The 14,829-nt window shown below is 38.1% G+C and overlaps 1 protein-coding gene across 1 annotated transcript; it reads left to right on the top strand.

Moving 5' to 3' along the window:
• The first annotated feature begins 5,220 nt into the window (after nt 1–5,220).
• LOC131770905 (ryncolin-1-like) lies at nt 5,221–6,251 on the top strand. The gene is given in 3 exon segments (XM_059086622.2): nt 5,221–5,543; nt 6,033–6,079; nt 6,082–6,251. Coding segments are annotated over 3 exon segments (540 nt in total).
• The last annotated feature ends 8,578 nt before the right edge of the window (nt 6,252–14,829 follow it).

The raw sequence follows: 14,829 nt of genomic DNA, 5'->3' as shown, positions 1-14,829 counted from the left end.
TCCAGAACAGTTGTGTAAGGAACACCCGAATTTACTGTTAAGCTATGTCAAGCCATCCAAACATGTATCCAAAGGTACCATCTTTTGGTGGATTAAGCAAGTATTGGAGGCAGCTGGTATTGACGTTAAGAAGTACTCTGCGCATAGCAGGAAAGCAGCATTCACATCTAGTTGCAAGGCTAGAGGTTTAAACTTAGCCTAGATTATGAAAAGTGCAGGATGTTCTAATTCGAGCACTTTCGCCAGATTTTATGATAAACCTGTTGACACCACTCAAGTAAGTTTTGGCTCAGTATTGTTAAATTTGAACACAGTATAATCTCAATGTTTGTCTCTGCTCATCACGTTCTGCGAATAAAACTGTTGTCATTAGTAGGGCAGTTCCGTCTACAGGACTTTGAAATCTCACGTGACTCCGTAGTGACGTAGACTGATGACAAGGTAGAATTATAAAATTAAACGAGACTTACCTGCATGTAAGTTGAAGTTTGATTACGACTCTATCTTGCCATCAGTCCGGAACGAAGGAGTCACATGAGATGTGCATGCGCGTCGCTGATCAGTATTCAACGTGAGTGATTGTATGATTCGTCGCATGATTACGCTCAGCAGTAAGGAAACGAGTTGATAACTTTGATGGCGAACAGGTTGATGTGGGATCGTGCTTGTTTTACATCAGAGGGCGAACAAGCAAAGACGATAGGGGGGCGATCTTGCAATCGGCCGATATGCCTATAGAACATATGGTGCTCCCAGGCCGAGAACTTGCAGAAATGTTTGCTATAAGGAAATTCTAATGTTTTCCGGTTCGTTAAGAGTTATAAATTCCATTTCTTTAATATGCAAAATGCTAAAACCGTACATGTCTTGAGCTTCTTCCTGCATGTAAAATCGATTAAAGACATTAAACTTTCAAGACCAAACAAAAATTTCGTTATTGAAGTTTGAAAATGTAAATGTTTCTCATTACAAATTTTAGAGCACCTGCAAAGATTATCCATGCAAAGAAAACGAAAAATGTTTCGCAAGTGAAAAATCCAAGACACCTTTCTGTAAGTGTATCAGAGGTAAGTGAACCCGGTGTAATTTTGTAGTTTGTCAGCCATGAAATAATGTTCTTTAGGAGAATTGTAATAAAGTAGCTCTAGAAGAAGAGAGTTTCGAAAAGATGTGAAAACAATATATGACACAACCAGTTTTTGCTTTGCTGGTAATCATTACGACAGACAATATATATATTTCTCACATAAACTGCGGTGTTATACAGGGATTTCCGGCCCTGAGAAAAGCCATAACAACAGAAGAGAAAAAATATCGTATTTTTTCACGTGCGTTGATATATCCAATCAGCTTGCCGCATCTGGTGCTAATCCACCCGTCTCATCTGTCCTCGGCATTTTCGAAGGGCCCAGTATTTTCCCCTCCAAGGGTTTTTTTTTTGTCTTTCCTCTAACGGATCTACACTTACCTCTGATACACTTATAAAAATGAGTGTTTGATTTGTAGTCAACAACACAAATTTCATTCTCCTTGCGAGGATCATCTCCGTAGGTACTCTAAATATTAAAAGAAAGAAAATCAGTATGCAGAGACATCAAAAGGATGATGGCAGCCTTTTTCGTTTAGGAAGGCTCCAAAGGGATTTTTGACCGCGCGAGACCTAGGTGCGAACATAGTGCGAGCTTTAAAAAAGTCAACATGCATAACAAACATGGCGGCTCGATACGATCGTACAATCGTTATCTGAAAAGGTGTGTTAAAAAACATTTTAGCAGTTTTTATGTGATGGTATCTAGGGCTTCCAGCAACTGCACCCGTAATATTTACAGGCCTTCCACGCCTGAAAAAGAGGTCAACCGAAAAGAAAACATCGTGGGAAAGATTGCCAAAAGGCGACAGATCGCGACAGATTCGAAAGTTTACGCATACTCAGATACAGATCTTGGCGAGGTTCTATTCCATTACGTGATGTTTTACGACAAAGAAAATAGGGATCTCTCGAGCAAAATTTATCGCGTTTCTTTCGGTGGAATTTCCTATGATTTGCTGGATCATAAAACATATTTGTGCCCTTCTAGTACTTGTTGATAACAAAAATTCAGAAGACCCCTTTTTTTTTCACAAAAAGTGAAAATTTTAAGAGATTTCATCAAAGCAAATTGAAGAAAATCACTGGCAAAGCCAAATTATTACTGGCGGGCGCCTCCTTTCTTGGAGCCTTAGCTCAATAATGAAAATCATTTCGATAATATTTACTACAGCGAACGATATGCCAAACCTTTCTCATCGCCCTTTTGGTGGCATTTAGTGACCTAGAAAGGCGAAAACATAAAAAATCACTAGAAAAACAATACACTGGTGCGCGCGCTAATGGTGAGCAAAAACTCTATGGAGTCTCAGTCCTAAATAGCTAAAAACTGCCTCTTGTCGGTTATGTATTAAATTTTATAAGAAAGAAACTCATAACATAAACAGTTTTTGTTTTGAATAGTCCTAAAACGAAATCATTCCTCTTTATCGCTAGATTAATTTCTACGCTTCTTCTGTGTTATTTCTAACTACATTTCATCAACCTTAAGTCTTTAAAAAAAATTTATACAAGATTATGATTCATCTTAAGGTACATTCATTTCACGAAAGGACGCCTTAGTGAGGAGTTCTCGTTCCTTCTCTGGTGAGAATCTCTACGTTTTTCACAACAGGTGCTTCTCGATACCGATAACTCTAGAAAGATATTGTATTCTTTGGAATCAGTTGACTCAATTGAGAGGCGAAACAACTTAATTGTTTAACATGACCTAGTTGTTTATAAAGGTTGATAAAACCCCGTAGAAACATGAAATATTTCAAAAGGCTAGAGTTTCAAGTGTTTTATTGTGTTGTTATCATTTCAACTTCCCAAGCTTTCCAAGCCCAGCATGTGCCCTCGAGATCCAGTGACTTCCATTCGACGTTACTTGCTTTGCAGCAGCACACTTACCGTTCAAGCACATAAAAGGAAAGACCATTTGAACTGTTTTGCATTCCTTTTCATGAAATCATCTGGTACGGAAGCATTTAATTCTAATGGTAAAATTTCCCTGAAACAAGAGATTCCGCCCAGTAATTAGAGGAGAGTATTTCTATTATATGACTGATGATTCATAACAGCTTTCCGCTCTACCTAAGATATTATGATTATAGTAATAATGATTATAGAGGATTATTTACAACTTCTCAATCAGCGTATTCTTCGCGTCGTTAAAGAGATGAATATGGATACCACAAGTTAACTAGGTGTGTTCCTTTTATGAAATTAATTAATTTAGAAGAACTGAACGCTCTATCACGGGTATAATGATTATAATAATGTAGATGAAAAATATTTATGTACAACGCTTCCCGAGCGCATTCTTCGCATGTTAGGAGCGTAAAAGAAATTGTTGCAAACTATTTTTTCACTTTAAGAATGCATCTTCACTTGCTAACCTAGCTAGGTCGCCGCTCAAAGTCAAAGAAATTTCCACATCAGTTCACGTGAAAAGCTTTCCATGGAGAATGAACATGTATTTGTGGATATTTAATCTCGTCTGTTCAGCTGTGTACGGCATAAGCCGTATTTCAGGGCCAAATTTGAAAGCTGTTAACTTTGCCAAAGAGTTAGAAGGACAAAAGCTGAAGGGAAGCCTGATAAAAGAAATAGAAGTTTCTTCGGAAAGTTCTTGTCGGTTTGAGTGTGTGAATGAAGAGCGATGTCAATCCTACAACTTTGGAACCTTAGAGGGCGACTCAGGGAAATTCAAATGTCAGCTAAGCGACTCTGATCGATTTGTTGGATTTGCAAACTTTACCGAAGACGAACATTTCATTTACAGAGGAATAAAGGTAAGCTTAATCTCTTTAGGTGTATAAAAAATATTACTTGCGGCTCAATCTTTGAATCTTATCTCTAAAATCGAAGCTGGATCTCTTTTTTTTATGTTTTCTAACAGTGATACACCAACCTTGCTCTGTATATATGCTCTTATAGAAGTCATCAAAGTTTTTAAGAATCTTGCGGCAACCTGGTGGGAAATTTGCTGATGTCTACGTCAGGGAAAGAAACTTGGTAGAACCGTGATAACCAAAAAAAGTGAGACCTTGACAAAAAGTACTAAAACTATTTTAAGGAAATAATTTTTGCAATGAAGAGCTGGTAATCGAGTTTGTACAATAGGAGAAATAGACCCGGCTTTGTTTTTTATATAAATCCTGCTGATGAAGATTCCATTGTTTTCCCATCCGTACATCAATCGATTTATGGAAGTTTTGCCCCGTCACAAGTTCGCCCCCTTAAAGAAAAACAAGTTCACCCCAAATCTTTCAGCGCTTAGTTTTAAAGCAAGCCAAGCTTTCTAATTCATAAAATTTTCTGCCGTCGTCAGCCCAAATGAAGAGCACGACAAATTTTTTTGTTGGTCACAAAGTACAACTTTGATGGTTTCGTTCGGGTTGTTTTTGAATACTCCTTATGCGATCAACACGATGCACAGCTGAGGCCGTAGGATGTTTTTCGGAAACCAAAATCAAAAGTTAAATAACGTGGGTAATGACTTTTTCCTCAAATGCCTTGACCGCAGTAAAACATTCAAGTTCAAAGAGTAAACTTTAGGCCTTTTTCGAAACAGTAAACTTGAACGTAGATGAAAGTTTATACTATTACACCCGACTTTCTGCCAATCTCTTCAATACCCTGTTTAAAATTGGCGGGGTGGTCGGGGGAATATACCAGCGTTTATTAGTCTCTCATCTATCTATTTGTTCAACATAAAATTGGATTGTTCCCTTCTTTTGTTTGCGAAACCCCGATCACTGGCACTTTTGTACCTTTTTTGATGTAAAAAGCCATCTAAGATAAAAGCATTTTAAGTTGTGGACGTAAAATTCTGGACAAACATGCATAGTACTCTGCTATTGTAACTCCTAGAGTTTCATTGAAAAGGGCAAGATTTTGAAGAAGTTCTAACAAGGGAGAAAAAAGGTGACTAAAGTGCCACACTTTTCGTCTAAAGAGAGAGAGAGAGAAAGAGAGAGAGAGAGAATAAATATTTTTTGTTATCGTTAAAGTGTTTTACCTTTTTTTCGTTATTTCTAGATTGCCCTGCCAAGAACTGTCTTGACTATTATCAAAATGGTTCCAAAACCGACGGTGTGTACTGGGTTTACCCTGATGAAGAACACTCCTTTCAAGTGCTGTGTGACATGACAACTGATGGTGGAGGATGGACCACCTTTCAAAGGCGCATGGATGGCTCCGTAGACTTTTATGTCGACTGGGAATCATACAAAAAGGGCTTTGGAAATCTGGAGGGCGAGTTTTGGCTCGGAAACGATTATCTTCACCGTCTGACTGCATCTGCCAGCATGGTGTTTCGAATTGATATGGAGGATTACGAAGGCGACCGACGATTTGCCGAGTACACGACTTTCGCTGTGGCCGACGAAAGCGATAATTATCGGGTGACAATCGATGGATACCGAGGCACCGCAGGCGATTCGTTGGCTTCCCATACTAGGCCTATCAGGTATGTTGCATCGCAGCTTTTTGCACTTTGCTCTTTGAATGACCAGTAATATAAGGGTAGTTTCTGAAAAGCTTTTGCCCAAATATTTGGAAATACGTTGAGGACTGCTGGAAGTCGAGGATCCCTACTCTTAAGCTGGTCAGCTTTTTTTTACATATAACAAATCTAAGCTGAAGTATCGCATCCCGGATGCTTCATCGCCGATCAGATATTTCAACTTCCAGTTTATTGCTGACCAGGATTGCTTGTTTCAACAAGATGACATCAAATTCATGTTGACACTATTAACCTAAAAAAAACATGTGTACTTGCTTACAACTCCATTTTTTCAAACTTTCCTGATAGGGGAATCTTTTTATGTGCACTGCTGACAATTAGTGCTCCTTACATATTTCCCACCATCTGCATCTTACTGACTATGATATGCTGCTAGAAGCAATGCTTCCTCGCTTTTTCTCAGTTTCTTACGATATGCTTTTGATATCTTAGAAACATGAGGTTTACGACCAAAGACAAAGATAACGACGTTGATAATGGAAAAACTGTGCGTTAGCCTATAAAGGTGGCTGGTGGTATAATGGCTGCCATAACGCCAATCCAAATGGTTTGTACAAAGGCGGAGGTAACGCACAAGGTATTACATGGAAGACATTTCGAGGACAAGGATATTCTTTAAAGCACACCGAGATCAAAATTCGACCAGCATGATTTCAATTGAGGTAGTTGCGTCTTTAAGCAACAGCAAACTGTAGCTCCTAATTAAGAATTAAAGATGTATGCTGTGCGTGGAGTTATAATTCTTAATTTAGTTTGTGATGATTGTAATATACAAGTTCGGTTAATGAGACATTTTGTTGGCAGATGGCGCGTTTTACTATGGTCTTTAATGTAAAATGGCTTTTAATGCTCTCCCCAAGCGTCACATTTTGTCTGAAATGATTTTCATTGGATTTTTTGTTATGTCTGGGTTGAGAGTAAATTTGAATGTCGCTAATTGTGCGATGGTCAATAATCGGACGGGTAAGTGAAGATAGCAGCTTAGAGAAAACTCGTCCATGTAACACTTAAATCAAATTGTGCCAGATAAAAATCCTTAAGGTAAAAACACCAAGAGAAGCTCATTATATTGGAAAGGGGTAAATTTCTAAAAAGATATATATCGTTGGTTAACGAAAGTGAAGCGCAGTGAAACCTTACACTCAGTTAATTATCTGACCACTTTTCCATCCACTTATTTTTCATTTCATTGTTGCTAGCGATCACCGCTTGCAGCCGAAATGGTAAAAACACTACACAGGACGAAATCACATGTTTCCGTATTTCTGAAACGTGACGGAAACATGCAACTCCATGTTTCCGTTATGTTTAACATGCACAATTTGTATACGCAGCAACGGAAACGCGAGAAAACGTCACGAAACCGGCAACGGAAACACAGGTTATCCGTCGTGTTCCAGAACGGTTTAACATGTTTCTGCCACGTTTCCGTTTACGGATTCTTGCAATTTCGTCCTGTGCTAAGAGAAGCTCTTTATATTGCAAAAGAGATTTTTTCTAAAAAAAATATATCGTTGGTTAAAGATAGTGAAGTGCAGTTAAACCTAAGACTTAGTTAATTATCTCACCACTTTTCCATCCACTTTATTTTTCATTTCATCGTTGCTAGCGATCACCGCTTGCAGCCGACTATGAATAATTTTAACACTGTTGATATGTCTCTATTTTATGATACCATCCTTCTGTAAGCGACCACTTCACATGGGCCGACCTCAGTACAGGTGCCCTTCGCGTAACAGGACGCTTTTTTTGGTCGGTGGTAAGATAAGATGTACCTTGTAGTTGGCTTAAGTAAGTGTATTACGGATTAATACTGTACTGACTGTAGGATTCGCTCCTTATTAAGAATATTACAAGTTGTTAAACAAAGAAGTCGATTCTGTGGGATTTTAATCTTCTTTCTGTCGTTTGATTAGGCCGCAACAGATGATAGGTTCATTTGTTTTCGTTAGGTGTAATTCTAGGAGCATTTTATCACGGTTACATGGTGTTCCAAATCCCAGGGGGGATGGTTAGCATTACGAGTGGGTGGAGCTGGTCTGTTCGGAGCTGCTGTCATCATCGCCTTATTGCTAACTATGTTAACTCCCATGGCAACGCGCTGGAACCCTATCGCATTGATTGTATTAAGAATATTAGAGGGCTACGTGTTGGTGAGTTAAAAATAATAATAATGATGACGATGATAACGATTGTAGTAAAAAAAAGTGAAATAAGTACTAGTATTGTAAATGGTGCAGTTTAAAAAGAAATCGTTTTTTAGAAAGTTGTCTTAAGCTTCGATGTAAAAGTAGTTAGCGACTTACGATTATATATTTGACCAGGGATAAAGTCTCATAAAACTGGGGCAATGTATAGGATTATAATTATTTAGGACTTACACTTAATTTCTTTACCAGGAATTTTTCATATAAACACAATAGCCCTTTACTGACAAGAAAAGTCAACTTTTTTAATGAATGAAAATAAAAGGATTGATAATCCCCGAATAAAAATCGTAAAGTGCCTTGGCGCTAAGGCTCAAGATGAAGAAAATGCGTTGAAAAACTACAAAAATAAACAATGTGCGTAATTTTAATGTACAAATTCTCAGTTATTGACTTTGTCCTTACGGACAGAAGAAATCTTTCAGGTACTCGGCCAAAATCGGCCTGTGGCAAATCTTCCGGTTGTCGATTTTCATTCTGCCCTTACCAAAGCCACTGATTTCGTAACTTTCGGTTTTTCTTTCCTTATAAGTTTGGTTTCCTTTCCCCTCAAGGAAAGTTTGAACGTCTCTGTCAGTAAGCGATACGGATTTTTCAGTGTTTTAGCAGCCGTTATCCGAACAAATCCCGATAAACGACCTTGAATTGAGGATGGTGAAGGCTTTGCCGCTCATACATTAACCTGACCGAGAGGCGCAATTGACACGATTGGAGCAATTCCTAAAATTAATTCCCCAAACACTTCGTGCAGCTGAACTTGTTTCGCGGCAAAACTGATATTCTGATCTTAATTTCATGAGCCAAGCTGAAAAGACTTCTTTTAACTTTTCTTCTTCTAACATTTTTTGGTTAGCTTGGTGAAAACTTTGGGGTTAATTTTAAATGATCTCTTGAGCATAAGTAAGAAAGATACACGTATAAACGCGAAAAATAACGTTAGCTTGGTTATTATTCCACTAGTATGTAGAGAGCACGCGGAATTTTCCAGGGTATTAAAGTGAAGAACTGGGAAAAAAAAAGGGGTAACAAAATGGCCGAACTGAACGATCCAAACTTTGATTTTTTTCGCTAGTTTTTCGTGCCTTGACTTTTAGAGAAACGAACTTCTAAGCGCGACAGATTTTTTTCTTGGTGTCAAAGTACAATTTTGATGGTAAAAGCTAAGTTTTTCGTTTGTCTCGGGATGTAGTCACGTGTGATGGATCGCGACGTTTCTACTGCGTATGGTTAGTCTTCTTCAGGCGATGAGGTCATATGTGATCTTATAAAGTATGATGTTCTTCTGTGATTGGTTGTTTTTCAACAGCTCTGATTGGTGCATTTTGATCCTTGCTGATCGCTCAGTGATTTGCTCCCTCGGCGGTCCGCTGTCGTGCGGCTCTCCTGCTGTTGTGTTTTTTGATCGTGGGCATCCACGCTTCTGGAATTTCTCTTCCACTATCCTGTTGATGTTGTTAGGGTGAAGTCTTATGTGAATTGCCTCCTTGACCCTGCGCGTGTAGTAATAAGTGTCACGGTCAGAAGAGCTGTTAACGGTATCCTTCAACAGGCGGAACCACCAAAGCCTAGAGAAGAAGACTAGCAGTATGCAGTCGAAGAAGAGTAGCAGTATGCAGTCGAAACGTCGCGATCTACATCACATGTGACTACATCGTGAGACGTCACACATAACTCGATTGAAGACCTGTCATCTTTCTTTTCTTTACTTCGTATTTCAATAAATAATTACTCCAAAATATAATTTTAAGTGTCTGCTACATTTCAACATGAACTTATAGAAAATAACCATGGAGAAAGATGTTTTGGACCAAAGGCGCGTTTTGGGTATAAAGACGCGTAAATCTTAACTCTGTTACAAATTGAGATAGGAGGATTCCTTCTGCTGTTTTTTTTTTTAATATTTCGGACCTTGTTTATTTAAGATTGCTTAATGTTTATCTGACGCAAAATGACTGTTAATGCTCTCCCCAAGCGTTACGTTTTGTCTCGAATGATTTTCATTGGATCATTTGTTATGTCTGGGTTGAGAGGAAATTTGAACGTCGCTGTTGGTGCGATGGTCAATAATCACACGGTTGTGGTGGATGGAGAGACACTCTGCAGGGTAAGTGAAGATAGTACCTTAGAGAAAACTCGTCCACGTCAGTAACACTTCAATCAAATTGTGCCAGATAAAAATCCTTATGATAAAAACACCAAGAGAAGCTCATAATATCGGAAAAAATCGGGGTCAACCTCAATACAGATGCCCTTCGCTTGACAGGACGTTTTAAAAGCCACTGACAAATGTCAGAATACTTCGTGTTTGTTTTTTGAAAGTGACTTACCAAGAGACGCTTCTATTGCAAAACTTTTAACTTTTAAGATTGCCATGTATCGTAGTTATTCTTTTGGTTAAAACATGTTTTCATGACATAACTAACGGGTTTAACATTGTATTTCTAAAGAGATCAAATTCGTAAACATATATTATCCTCCAAAGAAAAGAAATTCTATAAGTAGCGCTTAATTGGCAGTAACATTTTATCAAAAAACTGTCCCCAGCTTTATGTGTTTAAATTGTTACTCCATGTTTTGACTCAGAATTGTTTGCTTAACTTAATTAGCTGCGCTTTTTTCTGACTAGGTGTAAATGGGCGCCAGGAAGTAAGCTGCGATTTAAAGGAGCGTGGGCGGAGTTGGTATGCCAGGCTTCCAAACAAAGGCAGTGGTGGTAACGCCCATTAGTGGTTATAACTTTAGACCTATCTCACCCAATTGCATGGCTGGTTAGGCATGTGTGCTCCGATAAAGCTGAATTTTTTTTTTGCAAAAGAAGACCCCTTTTTTTGATGCCCTTTCAAACGTGTACCGAACTGACGTTTGGTCTGTCCGATATACACGTTATCACAGTCATTGCACGGAATAGTCTGTTCTACAGACGTTAGCATTTATAACCAGGCATTACATAGGCAAGAAGCTTATCTTACAACCAAAAAGGTCCGTAAAGAGTTTCTATGCTGCATTGCTAAAACTAAATCGTGGCGTCAAGATCCTAGCGGGAAATATTCACATGATCGCCGTCTGACTGGGAAACTACTCACAGTTTTGCGTACATTCGATGGCTTTGTTGATAACATGTGCTAGAATATAACTGTGAAGATAACTACATGGAAATTCATTAAATGCTAAGACATGTTGTCTTGCATACCATGGAAGTTTCCGGAACATTTTATCAGGTCACGAAATCATGATGTAATACTACCATAATAGTTGTTGTAAGCCTCCAGAATGTTTTAAAATACTTTGTAAAAGTAGTTATTAGCTTTGTCGGGAGTGACTGAACGTTTGGAAAGCTATACCGGGGGAAAGCGTAAAATTTAGAAATAAATCAACTATTATAATAACCTTTCGTAAAACTGTTCGGGAACTGAACAAGATTTAGATAAATCTTTATATATGTGTAATGTTTCTTAAAGTCACTCTTCCAACTTTGTACAATTTTATTTATCCTTCAATAAGATAGTCTAAGTACGCCGTGTCTTGAAATCGTGAAAAGGTGTGGATTTTTGGGAAACAGTTTTCCAGACTTGGCAAAGCTATAGAAGATAAAGACGAATCCTTACAAAGCAAACAAACAAACAAGCAAAAAATTGGAAGTGAGTGTGGCAAGTGCAAAACTTGAATTTCACATTAATCAATAAATTGTGGGGGTATTGCCGCTGTAGACATCTTTTTTACATATTATAAGCCAGTTGTAGCGTATATCAGAAAAAAACAAATTATAAACTATGAATCATTTGATTACTTTCACAAGAACCAGTTCCACAGGAAATCAATCCATTGTCAAGTTGCGAGGTAATCGAATAAAGATTTGTATCTAATCTTCGAATGTGAAGAATTTGAAAACGATTCATAGAGTATAGCTTACACTAATCACTCACATATCAAGAGATTGTCGAGTGACAGACATGCTCGTTTTTTAACATATCAGTAAAAGTTTCAATATCGATTTTTTTCACCTTTTAGTTTGATGAGTTTTCAACTGATGATTTTGATGATCAAGAGCTTTGCAAGTTATTGTCTGAATGTGAGCAGAAGCCAAATGATTCCGGGAATGATGAGATGGAAGAAATTCTAAACACGAATGAGAACAACATGAACAAAAATTGTGTCTCAAGAAGTAATCAAGTTGTGTAGCGCAGCATCAAGTTGGTGATTGTGACAACGATAATGACTTGGACTATGAGCTTCAGATTCCCGAGCATGGTTTTGATAACGAGGGTGCAGTTTCACATACAAAAAGCCTCAAGGATCCCAGCAAGTATATCTTACAATCATGTCACGATAATGACAATTACACGAATGAAGTACTGAAGTTATTACATGAGGAGAGCAACCAAACCAAACTTAGCAAAACGTCTGCAATGGATCTTTCATCGAACTATGTGATTTGTCAAGATGAAACACAAGCCATGATGAATGGAAAATGTATGCGCAGTGAGACGATGTCGTCCTGTAGAGCCCTGACTTTAAAGTCGGTTTGGACTAGTATTTTCAAAATACTTAAACGAGTAATGAACAGTGTGGCACTGAAATATATCAGTTCTCAAGTTATTGATAAGCTGGTTTTGATGGAAAAGAATCATCATCATCATCATCGTGTTTGTCTCTGCTCATCACGTTCTGTAAAACTGTTTCCGTTAGGAGGGCAGCTCGTTCTACAGGACTTTGAAATCTCATGTGACTCCGTTGTGACGTAGACTGATGATAAGGTAGAATTATAAAATCAAACGAGACTTACCTGCATGTAAGTTGAAGTTTGGTTACGATTCTATCTTGTCATCAGTCCGGAACAAAGGAGTCACATGAGATGTGCATGTGCGTCGCTGATCAGTATTCAACGTGAGTGATACAGGAGAAAAGGAACAAAGCAGACGGGAGGAGGGCACAATAAGGGCATGTGACTCCTTCGTTCCGGACTGATGACAAGAGAGAATCCTAAACAAACATCAACTTATAGATAAGTATCGTTTAATTTTATAATTCTTAAGAAACTTTAGCGACATATGTCAGTTAGAGTAAGGTTGGTGTATCACAGTTAGAGAATATTTTAAAATGTAAACCGGCATATGTCTTGAGCTTCTTCTTGCATGTAAAATCGATTAAAGGCATTCACCTCTCAAGACCAAACAAAAATTTCGTTATTGACGTTTGAAAATGCAAATGTTTCTCATTACAAATTTTAGAGCACCTGCAAAGATTATCCATGCAAAGAAAACGAAAAATGTTCCGCAAGCGAAAAATCCAAGACACCCTTCTGTAAGTGTATCAGAGGTAAGTGAACCCGATGTAATTTTGTAGTTTGTCAGCCAAGAAATAATGTTCTTTAGGAGAATTGTAATAAAGTAGCTCTAGAAGAAGGGAGTTTCGAAAAGATGTAAGGACAATGTATGACACAACCAGTTTTTGCTTTGCTGGTAATCATTACGACTGACAATATGTATACTTCTCACATTAACTGTGGTGTTATACAGGGATTTCCTGCCCTGAGAAAAGCCCTAACAACACACGTGAAAAGATATCGTATCTTTTCACGTGTGTTGATATACCCAATCAGCTTGCTGCATCTGGTGCTAATCCACCCGTCTTCATCTGTCTTCGGCATTTTCAAAGGGCCCAGCATGTTCCCCTCCAAGGACTTTTTTGTCTTTCCTCTAACGGATCTACACTTACCTCTGATACACTTATAAAAATGAATGTTTGATTTGTAGTCAACAACATAAGTTTCATTCTCCTTGCGAGGATCATCTTCTTCGTAAGTACTCTAAATATTAAAAAAAGAAAATTAGTATGCAGAGATATCAAAAGGTGATAGCAGCCTTTTTCGTTTAAGAAGGCTCCAAAGGGATTTTTGACCGCGCGAGATCTAGGTGCGAATATAGTGCGAGTTTTAAAAGTGTCAATATGCATAGCAAACATGGCGGCTCGATATGATCGCACAATTGTTATCTGAAAAGGTGCGTTAAAAAAATTTTTAGCAGTTTTTATGTGATGGAATCTAGGGTTTCCTGCAACTGCACCCGTAATATTTATACGCCCTCTGAAAAGGAGGTCAACCGAAAAGAAAACATCGTGGGATAGATTGCCAAAAGGCGACAGATCACGACAGATTCGAAAGTTTACGCATACTCAGATACAGATCTTGGCGAGGTTTTATTCCATTACGTGATGTTTTACAACAAAGAAAATAGGGATCTCTCGAGCAAGATTTATCACGTTTCCATCGGTGGAATTTCCTATGATTTGCTGAACCGTAAAACATATTTGTGCCCTTCTAGTGCCTGTTGATAACAAAAATTCATAAGACCAATCTTGAGATAGAGGAAGAAAACACTAAATTGTAAATGACGGGAAAATTGTCTTTGTAACCCTTATTTTTTTTTCCACAAATTGTGAAAATTTTGAGAGATTTCATCGAAGCAAATTGAAGAAAATCACTGGCAAAGCCAAATTATTACTGGCGAGCGCCTCCTTTCGAGGAGCCTCAGCTCAATAACGAAAATCATTTCGATAATATTACTACAGCGAACGATATTCCAAACCTTTCTCATTGCCCTTTTGGTGGCATTTAGTGACCTAGAAGGGCGGAAACATAAAAAATTACTAGAAAAACAATACATTGGCGCGCGCGCTAATGGAGAGCAAAAACTATATGGAGTCTCAGTCATAAATAGCTAAAAACGTACTGCCTCTTGTCGGTTATGTATTAAATTTTAAAAGAAAGAAACTCATAACATAAACAGTTTTTGTTTTGTCCTAAAACGAAATCATCCCACTCTATTTCTAGATAAATTTCTACGTTGGCTTCTTCTGTGTTATTCCTAACTAAATTTCATCAACCTTAAGTCTTTAAAAGAAAATTTTACAAGACTATGATTCATCTTAAGGAAGATTCATTTCACGAACGGATGCCTTAGTGAGGAATTTCTTTTCTTCTCTGGCGAGAACCTCTGCGGTCTTCATAACAGGTGCTTCTCGGC

This window comes from Pocillopora verrucosa, chromosome 1 (assembly GCF_036669915.1).
Source record: "Pocillopora verrucosa isolate sample1 chromosome 1, ASM3666991v2, whole genome shotgun sequence".
NCBI lineage: Eukaryota > Metazoa > Cnidaria > Anthozoa > Scleractinia > Pocilloporidae > Pocillopora > Pocillopora verrucosa.
Note: the sequence above shows the minus strand (reverse complement) of the source record. Positions and strands in the feature narration are given on the sequence as shown.